This window comes from Malaclemys terrapin, chromosome 9 (genome assembly GCF_027887155.1).
Source record: "Malaclemys terrapin pileata isolate rMalTer1 chromosome 9, rMalTer1.hap1, whole genome shotgun sequence".
NCBI classification, from domain to species: Eukaryota; Metazoa; Chordata; order Testudines; family Emydidae; genus Malaclemys; species Malaclemys terrapin.
Window position 1 is genome coordinate 64,013,361 of NC_071513.1, and position 18,256 is coordinate 64,031,616.

The 18,256-nt window shown below is 37.3% G+C and overlaps 1 protein-coding gene across 6 annotated transcripts in view; it reads right to left on the reverse strand.

Annotated features, from left to right (window-relative positions):
* Positions 1-18,256, reverse strand: part of PIK3CB (phosphatidylinositol-4,5-bisphosphate 3-kinase catalytic subunit beta) — a 210,790-nt gene that overhangs the window by 66,851 nt on the left and 125,683 nt on the right. For 5 of the 6 annotated variants that reach the window (XM_054040185.1, XM_054040186.1, XM_054040183.1 and 2 more), the window contains 6 exons: positions 13,834-14,013; positions 11,250-11,420; positions 10,222-10,311; positions 4,489-4,740; positions 3,510-3,606; positions 1,647-1,777 (listed from right to left, as the gene is read on the reverse strand). In XM_054040185.1, coding sequence (XP_053896160.1) covers positions 1,647-1,777; positions 3,510-3,606; positions 4,489-4,740; positions 10,222-10,311; positions 11,250-11,420; positions 13,834-14,013 — 921 coding nt within the window. The remainder of the gene's footprint in view (positions 1-1,646; positions 1,778-3,509; positions 3,607-4,488; positions 4,741-10,221; positions 10,312-11,249; positions 11,421-13,833; positions 14,014-18,256) is intronic. The other variant, XM_054040187.1, reaches the window with a different exon arrangement.

The window sequence follows — 18,256 nt, forward strand, 5'->3', positions numbered from 1 at the left end:
AAATTTAAACAAATATTGAGAGTCCAAATCCTCAGCTGGTATAAAACAGGTAGCTACAAATATAATTTATGCCAGCTGAGGATATGGCCCATTGTCTCCATCACTTTGGTCCAAAGGAGCCTTCATTCAAAGAGGGGAGCTTTATTCCTTCACAAAAAGATTAATTACTATGCCATCCTGATCTCAGCAATTCATCCTCAACAGCTCTGATCTCAGTTCATTCTCAATATTGGAACTAAATATCTGAGGCAAAATATTTTGATGCTTTCAGCTTCCCATTGATGTTACAAAACATTACTCAACTCTCAAGAATTAAAAGCAGCAGAAAGTGTTGAGCAACCAAGAACCACCAAAAAAGGACTTAGATACAAGTTCTCCAGTACTGAGTGCTTCCAGCAACCTTTCTTCTACCAGCTGTGAAATCACTTCACATAAAAGAACTAGAATTTCCCTGAGTTTGATGTACAGAATTGCTCAGGTACAGTTGAAGAAGAGGATAAAGTTCCCCAACAAGAGTTATGACAGACAGGGAAATATTATCAGTCATATTATCACACAAACCACTGTGACTATATAATGTACTGCACTCAATAAAATCCTCTGACCACATTTATGACAATGTTTGAACATGCCTGAATATTTGAATTTTCAATTGTAAGTAATTAAAAGCACAAAAGAAAAACTGAACACAGAAACAAAAATATTAACTAGTAAAGGTAGTATATATTCTAAATTATCTCAGGAACACAAATACATATGAGTTTAAATATTTTTAGAAATAAATGTACACAAGCTAATTAACAGAAAAAGAACAAGAATTATAATTAAAAGGTGATAAAATTGCCAAATATTTTTAAACAAGAGAAATAACTTCTTCAGGAATCGGTAATAAGATTTCCCACTACTGTCAGGAAAATGGTACCAATTGCTTAGTGCTGCGAAACTGCACTTATATTATTATTGTCACCTGGGATCAGCATTATTGGCTGGTTTGTGAATAGACTAGCTGTTCTAGTATTTACACTGTAGCTGCATCAGCTGTACTCTGAACACACACTCACATATACTTCCTGTCCCTAGGCAGATATTCTTATTTGTATCTGTGACTTTGTATAGTACAACTAAAGGTAATTTTGTTCAGGAGCAAACTAAAGAAGTATTTCAGTGTAGAAACAGACATAAAAAGTGTATTTCTCCAGAAAAGGATTTTAACTGTTGAAGGGAACAGAGAATGGATAAAATATAGTCTTAAATGTGAAATGTCAGATCCTTTTCAGTCCTGATTAAGTACAGTTTGATATCAATGAATGTGTTTATACTGAGGTTTACAGAAATGCAACTGTGATATATTATTGTCAAAGGCAGTTGTAATATTAAAAATAGACTGTTTTTTCTGACACTCAAAATAACATGCACTAGAAGGGCAGAATGTTTAAAAAATTCTGTTCAACATGTTCTCTAAAGATATGGAAGCCAGAATACTGAGGTTCCAAGTTTTAGTAACTACAATATGTAAACTAAAAGGCAAGAAGGGTGGATTTAATCAAAAGCCAGTGTTAAACGGGAAGAAAGTAAATATCAGATAGCCTAGCATTTATATACACTAGCATTCATGGCTTCTCTTTATTTAGTGTATTATATCTTACCTTATCGAAGGGAGGGTAATAAATAGGCAGTTTTGAATATTCTTGAAATTTAATGTGCAAAGCCGTTGCATTTTCAGTGTAAGGATTAGTTCGTACTGTTCCCATTGGATTCAACATTTCTTCAAGTTCATCTAAAATATCAGAACAATTTATGTTATAGTACAAAGTGTCTTTGGATAAGGCAGCAAGCAATGCCATGAGAAACTGCTTCCTGTGTTGATTGTAAAAATATACAGAGCTGTTCACAGAGGGCCAGATTCTCTCCTTTGCAATGAATCTCTGGCACAATCTGTTCCTAACATCAACATGTCTGATGCCCAAGAGGATCATCCATTGAAAGGAAGACAGGTTACAGAACCAGCTTGGCTCTTATGACACTTCCACTTGTTACTATTTCAGAAAATGGAAGGTGGGCAGTAAAAATTGTCCCTATAGCATGCCAATCTCTAGCTGCGGTTTCAGCCCCATGGATAGATTAGGTTCCCATAACTTTGTCCAAGGGGGAATGACCCAGCATCTAACAGGAGTTCTAAGCCACTGAAGACAAGAGTGCCTCATGCTGCTGAATTGCTTCTATAATGAAAGAGCAAGATTAATAAGCTCAAAAGGGCATTTTGTCCAGTTTTCCTCACGCAGATGGAAGGTGACTACGATGTGGGGCTTTATGGGAGAGAGCAGCACAAGTCAGGAAAGCACAAGGATGTCCTTAGGACTTTGGATGTTCTATTTCTGGTTCTGTCACTTATTTAATGCAAGCCTTTGAGCAATTCATTTCTCTGTACCTCATTTTCCCCATTGACAAAATAGGCATAATAGTTACCTATCTCACAGGTGGGTTGTGAGGCTTAATTAGCTTCTTATAAACACAGATCCTTGGAATAAAAAGGCTCCCCAAAACTTCAGAGGCAGTTATAAGTAGTTGGGATTTACTGACAGAGGCTATTCTATGCACTTTGCATGTTCAGCATAAACCACCACATTGTAATTCCCATTTTCCACAGAAAAGGTTACTGAATTAAACAAAATAAACGGCCAAATCCTCAGCAGCTATAAACTGGCATAGCGCTGATCCTCAATCAAGCCAAGCCGATTTACACCAGCTGCAGATCTGATCCAGAATGAATATCTTTAGCATGATTTTTAAAATAAATATTTAAAAGCTGCTCTTATTTAATTAAAGAAAAAAATGTATAGATCAAAATTAATGTAGATTAAGCTCTCTAATTTGCCGGAACAGATTCTCTGTTATATATATGATAATGCAATTAACTTTGAGTTAACAAAAACCACATGGATTGAAATTTATAACAACAACATTTGGTCCACTGAAATATACAGGTTGCTTATAAAGCAATATGAAATTTAGGTGCCACTCTTCATTCTAACCGAAACAATCATCTGCTTTGTATGGCATAGGAATCTGAACCAACACAAGCAATGAAAATATAATGGCATCTTAAAGATGGCAAACATTATAAATTGCTAGAAATAACAGGCATTGCCATTTTTAAAAGGTCCTTATTCAGTAATGGATAACACTTCAAGGATAGAACGGATTTCCAAACTAAACAAGAAACATCCCCAAGAAATTTGTTTTTTTTTAAAGAAGGATTCAAGAAAACTGTACAGAAGTTTAACAAACACCAGACTAAGGAGACTGCATAGAATATCAGAAGGAAAGCAGAGGGGACAGACATATTTTATGCAATAATAATGTTAGCTCTCTCTTTCCCTATTTGGAACAGTGATAATGGCAGGCAAAAAAACAATTAATATTCCATTATCCTAAATTAATGTTGTTCTTTAGTCTCATGAGTACTCTAAGGTATACAGCAAATCCCAGGATTACAAATCAAACCTTACCAGGAAATGATGTCCAACTGTGCAGTAAGAGGTCTCCACTCTTCAACTGTCCTTTAAAATCAAATACCATGGTATTTACCCAGGCTACAGGATAGTGCTGTTGAAGGAAAGACTTTATTGTTTAAATGGAACCTAACAATAAATCTGAAACTTTAAAATAGTAAATGACACAAAACTAGAAAAATAAAGAGTAAAAAAAAAATTGTTCTAGACTAAGACACTGATTCAGGAAAGCAATTCAGCACATGCTCAACTTTCAGCATGTACCTAAGTCCCATTGTCTTTAGTTCAATACTGAAAGTTAAATATGTGATTTTCTGGATCAGTCTAGAAAAAAAAACCTATCCTGTTCAGAGCTCAAAAGATCTGAATACAATTTCACAAATACTAATAATGTTTAAAGCTTCAGCTCATTAAAGAGACATTGCCAATTACTTTAAGTTTATGGCCTTTTTCTGTGTGTGGGGAGGGCCAAACGCTTTTACAAAACCCAATAAGAACAGAATATTCCCCTGTGTTGGGGAATGTAAACAGCCTTGGTCTGAGTACATGGAAACCATAAATTGAATAGTAAAAAGCAAAAAAGTAAACAAAAATGATGTGAAATAAATTAGTTTATTTTTAAAAATCTTTTACTTTGAATATAAGATGTCATTAATAATACACGTGAAGATTTTAAAATGTGATTTTAACAATACCCCTTTAAGAAAAAAATTGCTAGAATAAAAAGGATAAAGAAAAAATAAACACTAGTAATTAACAAAAGGAGGAAAAATTATCCTTTTTTGTTTTAAATAAGCTCACTGAGACTAAACAGTTCATAAATAAGTTGCTTTTTTAACTGAGCACTACTTCAATTAAGGTCACCCACTTTTTTCATTTGTGTTTCAGATTTCCAAGGTGAGAAAATAAAATGCCTATAAATACACTGCTCAGTACATTAAGAGGTACATTACAGGAAAACAAATGAAAGCATTACCACTTTTCCAGCTTTCCTGATGGTCTGGTATTTGGAAGGATTAATTGTCTTGGTTGACTTTTTAGTTTTCATTTTATCCATCACAGCATAAACTGCAAAGCACAGCCTAGCCATTCTTGGCAAGTCACAGACATTGATTTCAAATTCCAGTGTTTCATTCCAAACATGTTCACTTCTCCCAGATATTTCTGGACTTACAATTGGTTTACAAAGGAGCTCAGTTCCATGGAAAAGACCAGCCCTGACATGAACCTGTAATAGAGGTGTGACAGAAAAGTATCCAAAAACATTCCATGAAGCCAGGAATATTTACTTAAAAACATAAGAGCCGGTTGAAAGTTTTTCTTTGAAATGGTTTTCTGATGAAATTTTCCATGGGAAAATTTTCTTTTTGTCAGGAAAACCAAATTGACAGCTCCCATGTTCTTCTCCTCGAAGGCTCTTGTCATTTCATTTGAAACTGAAAAAAGCTTTCCCAGAGGGCTGCTGAAGCCAAGCACCGGGGCTCTTTGCATCACAGCTTCTCCTCAGCTCCAGGGTTGGAAAGCCCGAGAGCCGGACACTCAACTTCCCCACCACCTTCCCAGGTCTGACACCACAGAGGCAGAGAGTTCACTGCTTAGCTTCTCCGGCCCTGGAGGTAGGGGAGGGGAAGGGAGGCAGAGCACTGGGGCTCTCAGTCTCGCTGGCAGGCTCTTGTCAATTTCACAAGTGAAATGGGCCTTCCAGGCAGGCAGCCAGGAAGCCAAAAACCATACCCATGAGAAATTTTGCATTTTGATGTTTTGTCCTGATTTAAAATTAAATTTTTATTTCAAAAACCCAGATTTTTTTGCAGGAAGTGATTTCTACATCCTGGCCAGGTCTATTAAAAACACAGAGTATTTATTAACCTAAAAGCATACACTGTACAGGAAACTAAATCATATCTTGAAAAAAATTACTTCACTTTTGGTGTCTATTACTGTTGGTGCTCACACGTAGCTCACGTTGGCAGAATAAGTATTAAACTGAACGTGTAGTGATAAAGTAATATGTATTTAGCTATATGAAGAAAAGTGCTGACGGTATTTTATAGTTGCTTCTTTTTTGAGTCTATAATGAGTAAGAGAACTGACTTCACTTCTTCCCTTTAAAATATTTCCTGGAAAGGAGTCAGGTCCAAAATATTATCCTTGTTTTCTATTTTCTACTTGAATTGAAGACAAGCCTTTTGTTCTATACAAAGTCCACATGCTAAAGAAAAACAACTATAAAATCTGGATACAAAAAAGTAAACTCATGGTGGGGTGTTTCCCCCCCTTTTTATTCTAAAAATCTTATATATTCCCATTGAAACTGTTGCCTTAAAAACCCATTAGAAAAAAGCAAAAATATATACGTTGATTTACAATTCAGTTCTGGACAGAATTAAATGCATGGTAAGGGTAGTGATGACTTGGGTGAACTTCAAAAAGTTCAGATGCTTATCCAAATTATTCAGGTCTGTAAAACTGTGAAGGAAATCTTAAAGGCTCCCTGGTGAGATTTCTGACAATTCCTTATTTCCGGTCCCGAAAGAAATACCAGGATAGCAGCCTCTCCCACAGTATTATGCCACTTCCTCTGCAGCAATTGCATGTAAACAGAAATACAATTTTTAAATCAAACTTAAGTTAATCTAATTTTCTTGAACTTATAAAAAATTTTCTTTTGATTTTTGGGTAAGACCATGTCTACAGGGACTATAGTGGCATAGCTAGGGCACCATAGCTATGCTTGCATAACCCAGTAGCGTAGATGTAGCCTACACCAACAGAAGGAGGTTTTCTGTTGCTGTAGGACCTCACCTCCGTCAGTGCTGGTGGCTAGGTCGACAGAAATGTTCTTCTGTCAACATACTTGCACCTACACTGGGATTACGTCAACCTAAATTTTAAGCGTAGACCAGGCCTCAGAGTTCAGGCTGGTTCTTTCTTTATTTCACCTACTTAGATCTACAGCACTGAAAAGGAAATCTAAAGCTGCCTGGTGAGATTTCTGGTAATTCTTTACTTCTAATCAGGAAAACAAATACCAGGTAAACATTCAATATGGTCAGCCACAGAACTCTACTGTCCCAACTCAGACACATGGCAGGGTCTAGAGGAATTGTATTGAGATGGTGTAACACACACACACACACACACCTTCTGGGTGTGGTGTTTTGTCCCATCTAGTGGCACCGAGACCACTTAAAGAGAGAGTGAGAGTTGGCAAAGGCTGTAGAGCAGACTCACCAACAGCCAGTTGGCTTTTAGCTCATGCTGAAGAGGCTCATGCACTAAGCTCCAGAGGTCCCCCACCAATGACTGGGGTCTGTCAGCGTTACAAGTGGGGGCTCATCCGGGATTTCAACTGGTAAGTCTCTGAAGCTCAGGTTGTGCCTCCTCAGCTAGGGGAAGTATGTAACCCACACACCTTCTCGGTTTGGTGTTCTGTCTAGTGGCACTGAGACCTCTTAAAGAGAGAGATAAAATGAGTCTGCTCTACAGGCTATTATTGTTGTGGTAGAGGCTCATGATTAAGTCCCTGTTCCTCAGTCTGGGTATGTCTACACAGCAAAGAAAAACCTGTATCTGGCTGGGCCAGCTGACTTGGGCTTGTGGGCCTCAGGTCATAGGGCTCTGTCATTGCTGACTAGATTTCTGGCTTTATCTTTAAGGTGCTCAATAGCTTGGGCTTGTGTACCTAAAAGATCACCAAAAGCTCTGAGATGAGACCATGGTCAACAACACAGCTCCTCAGCCACTATGGAACTTTGTACTATAAAGGTACAGTTCATCTGTGCAGGAGACTGCTTTCTCAGGGGCTGGCTGGAGATTGTGGAATGAACTCTCACATGAATTAAGGACCTTTACAACCCACATTACCTTCTATTCTAATTGCAAGCCTTCAATCTCACTTTCTCTCAAGACACAGGAAAATAAAACCTCAAACAAAACCTTACCAAAACCAAAACCCTGAACAACACACACAATTTTCCTTCTAGGGCAGGGGTGGACACACTTTTTGGCCCGAGGGCCACTTCTGGGTGAGGAAATTGCATGCAGGGCCGGGGTGCAGGAGGGAGTGCGGGGTGTCAGAGGAGGTACAGTGTGCAGGAAGGGGCTCAAAGAAAGGGGATGGGGCAGAGGAGGGGTGCGGGGTGTATAAGGGGGCTCAGGGCAGGGTGCTGGGGTGCAGGAGGAGTGTGGGGTGCAGCAGGAGGCTCAGGGTGCAGGAAGGGTGTGAGGTGTGGCAGGGGGCTCAGGAGGGGTGCAGCAGGGGGCCTATAGCAGGGAGTTGAGGTGCAGGGTGCAGCAGGGGGCTCAGGGCAGGGAGGTAGGGTGCAGGAGGGGTTTGGGCTCCGGCCCGGCACCACTGACCTAGTGGCCCCACGCCGCTCCCAGAAATGGCTGGCATCACGTCCCTGTAGTCCCTGGGGGAGAGGGGACAGAGGGCTCCATTGGCCGCGGTTCCCCGTTCCCGGCCAATGGGAGCTTTGGGGAAGGTACCCACAGGCAAGAGCAGTGCACAGAGCCCTCTTCAACCCCTCCCTCGGGGGCCACAGGGACATGGTGCCTGCTGCTTCCTGGAGCGGCATGGGGCCTGCGGCACCAGGGAGGTGGCAATCCCGCGGGCCGGATCCAAAGCCCTGAGGGGCCGGATCCAGCCAACGGGCCGTAGTTTGCCCACCCCTACTCTAGAAAGAGAGAACAAACCACATATGACAGATGATAGTGCACTATTGGAAAGCATTCAGATTCTACAGTGATAAGAGTTGTATAAGAATCTATAGAATAGAGTGGGGTCGTGAAACTAGTGTCAAAATCTCAGTGCAAAACTGGCTTAATCTAATTAAAGAACTGGAACTTCAAAGACAAAACTAAAATTTTAAAACTGTGGAAAAACCAAACAGAGATTAGAGCCTAGAAGAGGAAGAAGATACTGACATTTGGTCAATAGAAACTACACCTGTGTCTTCCTTATTTTCTAGCATTTAAACTGAAGATATAGAATTGTACCCCAATTCTGCATTTGTGGAAGAGTCTGTCACAATTTGTTATATCAAAGTTGTGAAAAAACAAATAATCCAAAATTACTGAAGTCAGACTTTTTTTCTATTTTTAAAATCTAGACTTCTGTTCAGCTTGCTCGCCATGAGTCAAAATGTATTTTTAGCATGTTCGGAATCATTTAATCTAAACTTTGTAGTAAACTAGGCCATGGAAAAGCAATGTAATAAAACACTGCACATACATGCATGAATCAGCAACAGCTGAGCTACTGGAACAGCAACACTAGTGAGCTCCTCCTCCTCCATGTGTGATAAGAAATGACCTAGGATCACTGTGGAATTATCAGAAAGTTCAGGGTGCATTCCATTGTAACAAAAGATCAAATTTTCAAGATAAGAGTATATTTCAGTCATTCATTAGAAGCATAGAACCAGGAACATGGACCTATTTCAAGGCAACTTAGAAGCTGTTGTCATAGTATTTGTGTTCATGCCAAAATGAAGAAGTGCCAGAAATTTCAAAAGAGATCCTTACCTCTGAAGGTTCCCAGTCCACACCCCAAAGGTTCAGATAAGCATAGAAGCTTTGAGGATTTTATTAGCACCATATCATCAAATCTTTTGATATTTACTAATGACTCATTTTAAGAATGAAGAGATGAGAAGTTAGTTTTGCTTAAAGCTCCATAATTAAAATGTAGAAAGTGGTTTTCTGAAGTTTTCAGCCAATTATGAGGTCTATGATACTTTATGAGATACTATGGTGTGTATCTAAGTACTCCAGAGTACATGAATGAAACTAAAATAAGTTTGAGAAGTTGGACAGTGAGCAGTTGTGAATTAGTTTTTAACAGAAACTATCTTGCTTTGGACAGAAAATTTCCTCTTATTTGGCTCTAAAAAAAAATAAATCTATATTTAAACTTAAAATGGAAGAAGAGCCAGAGACTGCATGATGTTGACAAGGGCATTTACTATTGATATTCATTGTACAAGTAAGGTGCTCAGATACTTAAGGCAGCTTACATTAACCTAACTCTATAGTGTAGACCAGGCCTCAGTATGATTATTCTTTATTTAATTGTCATCCAAACAAATTAGGAAAATTCATGCTGTTCTATTTCAGAGGCAAAGAGTTTGTAAGGTCTTTATGTAATTGTGTGGGACTGTGCAATAAATTCCCATGTGTTAACAACTTGTGGTCTGTGATGTAGCCATCTACAGTTTTACCGGAAGTACTGTTGCAATTTTTGCTATGTTCAGCATGTTTAGAAAATTAAAAACAGGATAGATTACACAGCAGCATGTGATCTAGACCCTTAGCCTTATACAAGATACAGTTTAATTAGAGCTTCATAAAACACTATATATATATCTAGTGTTGAATCAGAAGTGCATTCATATTTAATCTGTGCTCATGTATAAGGCATACATGTCTATCACAATAGCTTCATCTGAATGCATACCTTTTGTGCCAAGATCACACCAAACATTAGAAAAACATTTGCTGAAAATCAGGGACAAATTAGACAAGGCACTAAAGCATGTATCTTACTTTAGGCAGGTGGGTAGTGCAACTGGGACTATTCATCTGCATATTGCTTAAGGCCCTTGCTGAACTGGAGCCTTTATGAGCTGACATTCGGTAAACACTTTGCAAATTAAAATGATCAGTCAGAAGAACGTCTCCTGATACTAGGCTCTACATTACTTACTTTGGCAGTTTCTTCTGTGTTCAACTTATTACCCTTTAACAGCATAATCTTGAAAGGGTTGCTAATATCCCACACACTGTGAGTCAGCTGCTGCAAGGAAAACAGAAATGTGGAAGTCTTTTTTTCAATGCAATTTAGTGATCTAGTATTTTATGTATTAAATATTTTTGCAATATTCATGGATAAAGCTAAAAATGCATGATTAAATATTTAAACTAATTAATAAGAATTTTTTTTAAATGAATGAAGAAAAATTCATCTATCATAGCCACAAGACCATTTCAGATGCCCTGAAGGAGCAGGAGAGGAAATAACCCATGTAAACCACATCTTGGGACTAAAATATGCCTGCTGTGATGGTTGACAAATCAGAATAATAAATGTTACCTCCTGTAAGTTTCAAACCTATTCATCTCCCATACATACAAGCTGTTTAAAAACAAAACTGTGCAGTAATTAACTACTGTATCACTGAACAAAGTCTCTCCTTGTTCCCAGGATTCACACATATATAAATTGCAATCACATTCTGAGGATAGCAGTTTAATTAACATAGACTGATAACATTTAAAAAAAATCCAATTGTCCGACATGATATTAATAATTAGTAAAAAATATTTCAGAGTTTATTGAATTGGCAGCACTGTGCATTAAATCTGGATTAAGAAGCAGACACAAGACTGCAGCTGATGAAGAGTAGGCATGCAGTTGAAGCTGTGGACTCAATCATTCCCTCATGTAACTTCTCCACTGGTTAGTTACAGGTAATCACCTGCTCTTCTGGCTTGTAGTAAAAAGTAGTGACAATAATAGTGGAAAAGAGGCATTAATTTGGAAAAGGGTAAAAGAATCAAAATGGAAAGGACAGGGTAAAGGCTACAAGGCCTCTTATCCTTAATGTAATATCTCGAGCAACAATAGGAGACTCTTGGGAAAGAAGTAGGAGAGGAAAAACACACAAAGAAAAAAGTCATTAGTGGCGTGTCTTAAGTTATTTTTGTTAGTAAATATTCCTCATATCAACTTACAGTAACTGTTCGTGTTTTTTTTGGTGGCAGAGGAAGAGGAAGATTGGATGATTTTCGGTTTATGGCAGCTTCTATGGCAATCATTTCCTGTTCACACATTTTCTTTATGCTGCAACACTCAACCAGGGTCAGGTGAGGAAGAGTCCTGTTCATCACACACTTACGGATATACTGAAGCCAGACAGAAAATAGTTGTTACAAGCTGATAATCATAATTCCACTCTCATTGTTTAAAACCATTTTAACTAATGCTAAATTTGACTCATGAACTTCAGATAATTAAGAAAATTAAATTAAGACGATTTTAGGAAGGCTTTTGACGTAGCCCCATATGACATTCTCATAAACAAACTAGGGAAATGTGGTCTAGATGAAATTACTATAAGGTGGGTGCACAGCTGGTTGTAAAAACATTCTCAAAGAGTAGTTATCAGTGGACTGTGGCCAAATAGAGAACATTTAGTGGGGTCCGGCTGAGGTTTGTCCTGGGTCTGTTCAATATTTTAATTAATAACTTAGATAACAGCACAGAGAGTATTCTTATATAATTTGTGGATGACACCAAGCAGGGAGGATTTGCAAGCACTTTGGAGGACAGGATTAGAATTCAAAAGGCCCTTAAACTGGAGAGTTGGTCTGAAATCAACAAGATTAAATTCAATACAGACAACTCCAAAGTACTTCACTTAGGAAGGAAAAATCAAGTGCACAAATACAAAATGGGGAATAACTGGAATACTGCTGAAAAGGATCTGGGGTTACAGTGGATCACAAATTGATTATGAGCCATCAGTGTGATGCAGTTTCAAAAAAATTCTGGGGCGTATTAACAGGAATGTCATATGTAAGACACAGGAGGTTTTTGTTCTGCACTATTTGGCACTGGTGAGGCATCAGCTAGAGTCCTGTGTGCAGTTTTGGGCACCACACTTTAAGAAAGATGTGGACAAATTGGAGAGTCCAGAGGAGAGCAACAAAAAAAGAAGAAGATTTTGAAAACAGGACCTATGAGAAAAGGTTAAAAAAACTGGATATATTTAGTCTTCAAAAAAGATGATTGAGTCCGGATCAGATAACAGTCTTCAAGTATATTAAGGGCTGTTATAAAGAGGATGGTGATCTATTGATCTCCATGTCCACTGAAGGTAGGTTAAAGTAATTGCCTTAATCTGCAGCAAGGGAGATTTACATTAGATATTAGGAAAAGCTTTCTACCTCTCAGATGCAAGGAGGCAACACACTGGTACACGCGGAGAACACTGGACAATGGTGGATGAAATGAGGGGTGGAAAATATGGCCAAGGACCAAGAGTTTAACCATTAAGGTGAGTGCCAAGGAATCATTGATGTCCACACAGGGCAGGCAGAACCTTGTTTTTTTAAGGTGTCTTCCGAAAGAACTGCACGCAATAAATGACATTATAGCCACGAATTGACCATGTCACACCACCTCAGGATGATTTTCTGTTTCATACTGATCACATACTGGAAATTCAGGTCCTCTAAGCTAAGCCTCTATATATTTTTATATTTATACACAAATGCAGCATTTAATTATTACAGGAGGAACTAACTCATATACTAATACTTGAACATGCCTTTTATGAACAAGATGTTCCAGAAGTCTGAGAAGACTCAGATGGAGTCACATGCCCATGCAATTAATAAAATGTTATACTTCCTCTCCTGGTAAACCTGACACCTCTGTGATTTCTAAATATTATGTGGTTTCACAAGTTATGTCAAAACCAAATTTGGAGCAATTAACTCCTGAAATTTATTGCATTTGGAAGGAAACTTCATAGAAAAAGGGTATTAGTTTAAGCACTAATGTGAAACTTCTCATTACCATGAGAGTCACAGAGAATGTGAAACTTCCCATTACCATGAGAGTCACAGAGAATGCACTTGAAGTAATGAGCCAGCAGCAATGCAGATACACTATTGTTTTACAGGGAGAAAAAGAGCCTTTGGCATGAATTATTATTATAAATTTGAGAGGTATTGTCACCTGACAAAATAACCATCCAAATAAAACTGATTTTATAATTATATATATTAAAAATAATGGGCCAGATTCTCAACTGATGTAAACTTGCATAGTTCCACTAAAGTCAGTGGAGCTTTACTGATTAACACCAGCTGAAAATTTGGCTCATTATGTCTAAAATTTAAAGTTGAGACAAACTGACAAAAAAAAAAAAAGTCTAAGCTCATGACAACACTTCAATCTGAACTAGTGTGATTGGGGCGGGGGGAGCAGTCAGCCTTATTTTTAATATTCTAATGTTGTCCTTATTTTCTGAATCATGATATAATGCTAAATTGGTTCTAATAAGCAAGATAAAATAGCTTTGTTGAGAAATACATTCTACTTCTCAGCATGATAATCCTCGTGAAATTTTCTTTGAAACAACAATTTATTTTTGTGGTCAACAACGCTTCTAAAATAAATAACCCAGCTGTTCCAAAAAAGTTAATTCCTCAACCAGAAGTTACTCCAGCATAATTGTGAATTAATTTTCCTTGTTTCCAGGCAAAACCCACTTTTGTCTTAAATTTAGAATTCAAAACATTTAAATACCTGGAACTGAATTAATGGGTGGTCACCAAAAATATATTCCAGTCTTCCACTAATTTGCAACACATAGTCAGAAGGATCAACTTCGTTGTCCTTTCCATGGATAGTCAAACGTTTTCGGATTGCCAATTCATTCAGCTTGACAGGATTTATGTTAGGAGACACTTGAAAACTAAATACATCCTAATAACATAAAAAAGAAAGATTGTTCAACATTCAACTCTTCAGAGAAATGTATTAAAAGTAAGAAAAAATATAAAGTTTCATACCATGCTGTACAAATAAATGAGAGTTTTCAGAAGCACCTAAGTGAATTAGAAGCCTACATCACTTTGGTGCTTTTGAAAATTTTGCTCAATATATTTCAAGTGGAGTGGATATTAGTTGTACACCTTTACCCCAATATAACACGACCCAATATAACATGAGTTCGGATACAACGCGGTAAAGCAGCGCTCTGGGGGGGCGGGGCTGCGCACTCTGGTGGATCAAAGCAAGTTTGATATAACGCGGTTTCACCTATAACACGGTAAGATTTTTTGGCTCCTGAGAACAGCGTTATATCGAGGTAGAAGTGTATTGATAAATGTCGCAAAAGTATCTGTCATAGTTGGATTTATAACCTGATACAATGCTTGTGTATAGGTTTTATTATTACTATTTTAAGTTATTTCATTTGTGTGAATATATTCTCTCAAGGAAAGGTTACTTCAGATATACAGAACCTCATTTTGGCATGTATCTAGATTTCATATTTGCACTTTCCACAAAAAAATAAAAATTATGAAAATCTATTTTTAATATCATCATTAAGGCAACTATGGTTAATCTGTATACAACTATTGTGAGTGAAACAGAACCATCTCATAGCTTCTAGGAGGGTTAATCTCCTAATCCTGGCTATCATCAAGACAACTTTTAAGAGTACAAAAGCTTAAGTAGAAATATTAGTCTACCAAAACTGAATATACAATCAACATTTTAGTGTTTTCTATTTATGATTTTTATTTTTAAATTTTACCACAAAGGGATCAATAATATGATAACAGTGTTTCTGGGAGCCCTTGACTTGCAGCCAAGCTCAAATAAGGAAAACATAAAATAAAGTCTATATTTGTAATATCTATCTGTTTTAAGCTTGTGAGTTTGCATGCTTTAAATCATAAAGTTACTTGCCTGTATATAACTATTGATTATCATTATTTGTCATGCAGCAGTGCCTAGTGGGTTCAACCAGGTCAAGACAAATAGCAAGTGACAGACCCTGCCCAAAAAAGTTATAATCTAAGACCCAATCCTGCATGTTCTTAATGGAACTGGTCACAGTGAATAAAGTTAAACATGTACATAGGTCTTTGCAGGATTTGGACCCAAGGACTCAAACCTGCAACTGCCTTTGCACAAGCTACCCGTGAAGTCAATTTCAGGATTATGGCCTAAATACAAGATGCAACAAGTGGGCAAAACAGATGCAACACAACACAGAGATATTTATCAAATTGTCCTGTAAGTAAAATCTTGCATGAAAAAAACCAGGCAGGCGGTTAAAAAAATTAGGCTATGCTAGCAGAATTATTTTTCCAAAAAATATATTTGATTTTTTTGGGGGAAGTGGCAGATACCTGATGTGATTATGTACAGAATATTGGAAGAATCTGAATTTTCAGTTAAACATTTTAGATTGATTTCAGAGATTAGAGCAGCCTGGGGAATATGCATATAAACTATTTTTTGTTCTAAAAGAAAGTTATGTAGTTATTGTACCTAAATTAGTTTCTTTGAGACTACCACAGATACAAGTTATGGTGAAATTAAAGAGAGTCTCAAAAAGGAGAAATATATTTCTTCCATAGAAACCTTCCCTCTCCCCCGTCTCAACATGTGTTATGCACAAGTTGATTTGTAACAACTCACACAGAGTTTTCATTTAAAAAAAATACTCTAGAAAAATGTAATCACTCTTAAAAGCAATTTACAAATGTAGTGTGGTCTAGCTTGCATTATTTTGTCTTGTGTTTTATTTATATATAGATTTCTTGGTAAAAAGCCAAGCCTCTCAAATGGAAAATTATAACCATAATAAACTAAGTCAAAATCAATTCAACGTTTTCTCAATTTTAAAATGGTATGGTCCACATCAGCCTCCCTTCCTACAGCTGTTGCCAGACCCCAGGGGCCTCTTTTGTCCCCTAACCCTCACCATAACTAATGTGAGGGAGCCATGGAGTGAAGCAGTCTCTCCCTACAATTGCTGATGCTGAATTACAGACTCTTATTTGGGGAGTATCTTTACATGTATTTAAATGTGAGAGAGAGATGGTTTCTCTCTAGATCAAGGAGCCAGTTTGATTAATGTCATAGTTGGTTGATGTATTCTAGGCAGCTAATCTTGGGGATTATTAGATAATTATTTAGGGGATAACCCTTTCTGTAATTCCTCAGTTTGCTCTCTCTGGTTGAAAGGAGACGCCACTCTCCATTCTTTATTTTTTAATTCTCTTCTGACTATTGCTTTTATAAAACTAACAAAGCACAAACAGAAACACCCAGATAGCGCTAATGTACCAAAGCGGAACTATTAATGGCTATTGGAGCCATCTGGCATCAGAAATGGACTGGGAAGCAATGGAGGGACCACAAGATAAGTTTGATGTGTTCACAGCAATCTAAACCATGGAGAAGTCAGACAGCCACATTCTGCACTAGCTACAATTTTCACAGTGTTTTTGTATCCGCTTCAGATTCAAAGAATTACAGTAAATTAATCTGGAAGTGAGAAATACATGAGCCTCTGGAGCCAGGCCTTCGTTGGGAAGGTACGAGAGAAGATTCATATTAAGCTGGACATGGAAGAATGTTGTTGTTGTTGTTTTGTCACTGATTATCCAGCCTCAATTATACAGTCAGGCTCATTCTTTTTCACCAAATCAGCAAAGTTCTTCTTTACTGTTTCCAATCAATCACTTTTCAATCAGAGAGATTTTATTAGTATCAAGTTTAAAATCAGAACAGTTGATTTAAGAGCATGAATAGCTAAGAGTTGGGTCAGAATCTGCACCATATGTACTCAATGGTTCTGAGAACTTTTTTTTAAAAATCAGCCATCCTGATTCATTCTAGTGCTGTAAAAACAAAGGGAGTCAGACTCCAAGAAGTCATTCCTTCAGAGAACATTTGGGTACAAATGGGAAACAAATTCTATAAAATGCCTGGGGATTCAAATCTCAGACAATCGTGAAAAGCTCTACAATTTAAATGTCACTACTTCAACAAAAAGATCTGGAGTGCTGGAGGAAGTATGCAATTTCTTGGCTGGAAAGAACAGTCAGTGTCAAAATGAATATTTTGCCAATGTTATCTTTCTTGTTTCAAAATCTTTCTAGTGATCATCCCAGATAAAACCCTAGCAGGAACACAGAGGATATTGTTAGAATTAATATGGAATAAGAAAAGACTACAAGTGAGTGCAGGTACTTTGTACAGAACTTCTCGAACAGAATGGGGACTAGCTAATCCAAATATTCTATAGTAATATTAAAACAAAACAAAGGGGTAGTGGATTGGAAGAGCTCTAACCCAGCCAAACACTGGGTTATAGAACAATTGTGGCAATGTAAACACTGCTAGGCTACCATGGATTAATAAAATATTATGCTCTCCAGAAATTTATACACATCCTTTAGCAAAGGCTACTCTATGGGTTTGGGATAGAACTAGAGATAAGTGCTTTCCCCTTACCAATGATACCCATTTCAAAAAATCCAGATCTTAACCTAATCACAAACCAGAGAGCTTTAAAGATTGGGAGAGATGGAATACAAATAGTTGGTCACCTATTCAGTAAAGAAATTTTTCTAACTTGTTTATAACTCAAAACTAGCTTTAAGTTGCCCACTTTCCCTGGGTATGAATACTTTCAAAGTTAGGTATTGTGTTTCTCAGCTTTCTAAAAAAACTTTTATATAGAAAGATAACTTTAATACAAGTAATATCAACCATGATTAAGAAACAAAAATTTTAAACTAATTTATAATCAATGTTGGCAGACAAATTTCCTAACCAAAAAAAAAATCCACATATGAAAGGACCAGGATAGACAAATTACCCCAGAGGAATAGCATTTGATCTAGAAAAGAGGACCAGTGACCTCAGTCTGTAGCACCACAGAAGAAAATGTCTTTAGGGTACTGTTTCAGTGGTTCCTCACTCCAGTCAAAAAAAATATATAGATTGAATGGGGATAAGTGTTGGAGAAATTTTCTAAAAAAAAAAATGACACTTTGTGCATATATGGTAGATATGTCCTGTCATGAGAGAGTATCGGGATGCAATCTGTAATCAAATATCACAAGTGGATGGATATTTATTATTAATACCCCATGGATTTCCTAGCAAAAAGTCGCACAAAAAGAAGAATTAATCTCGT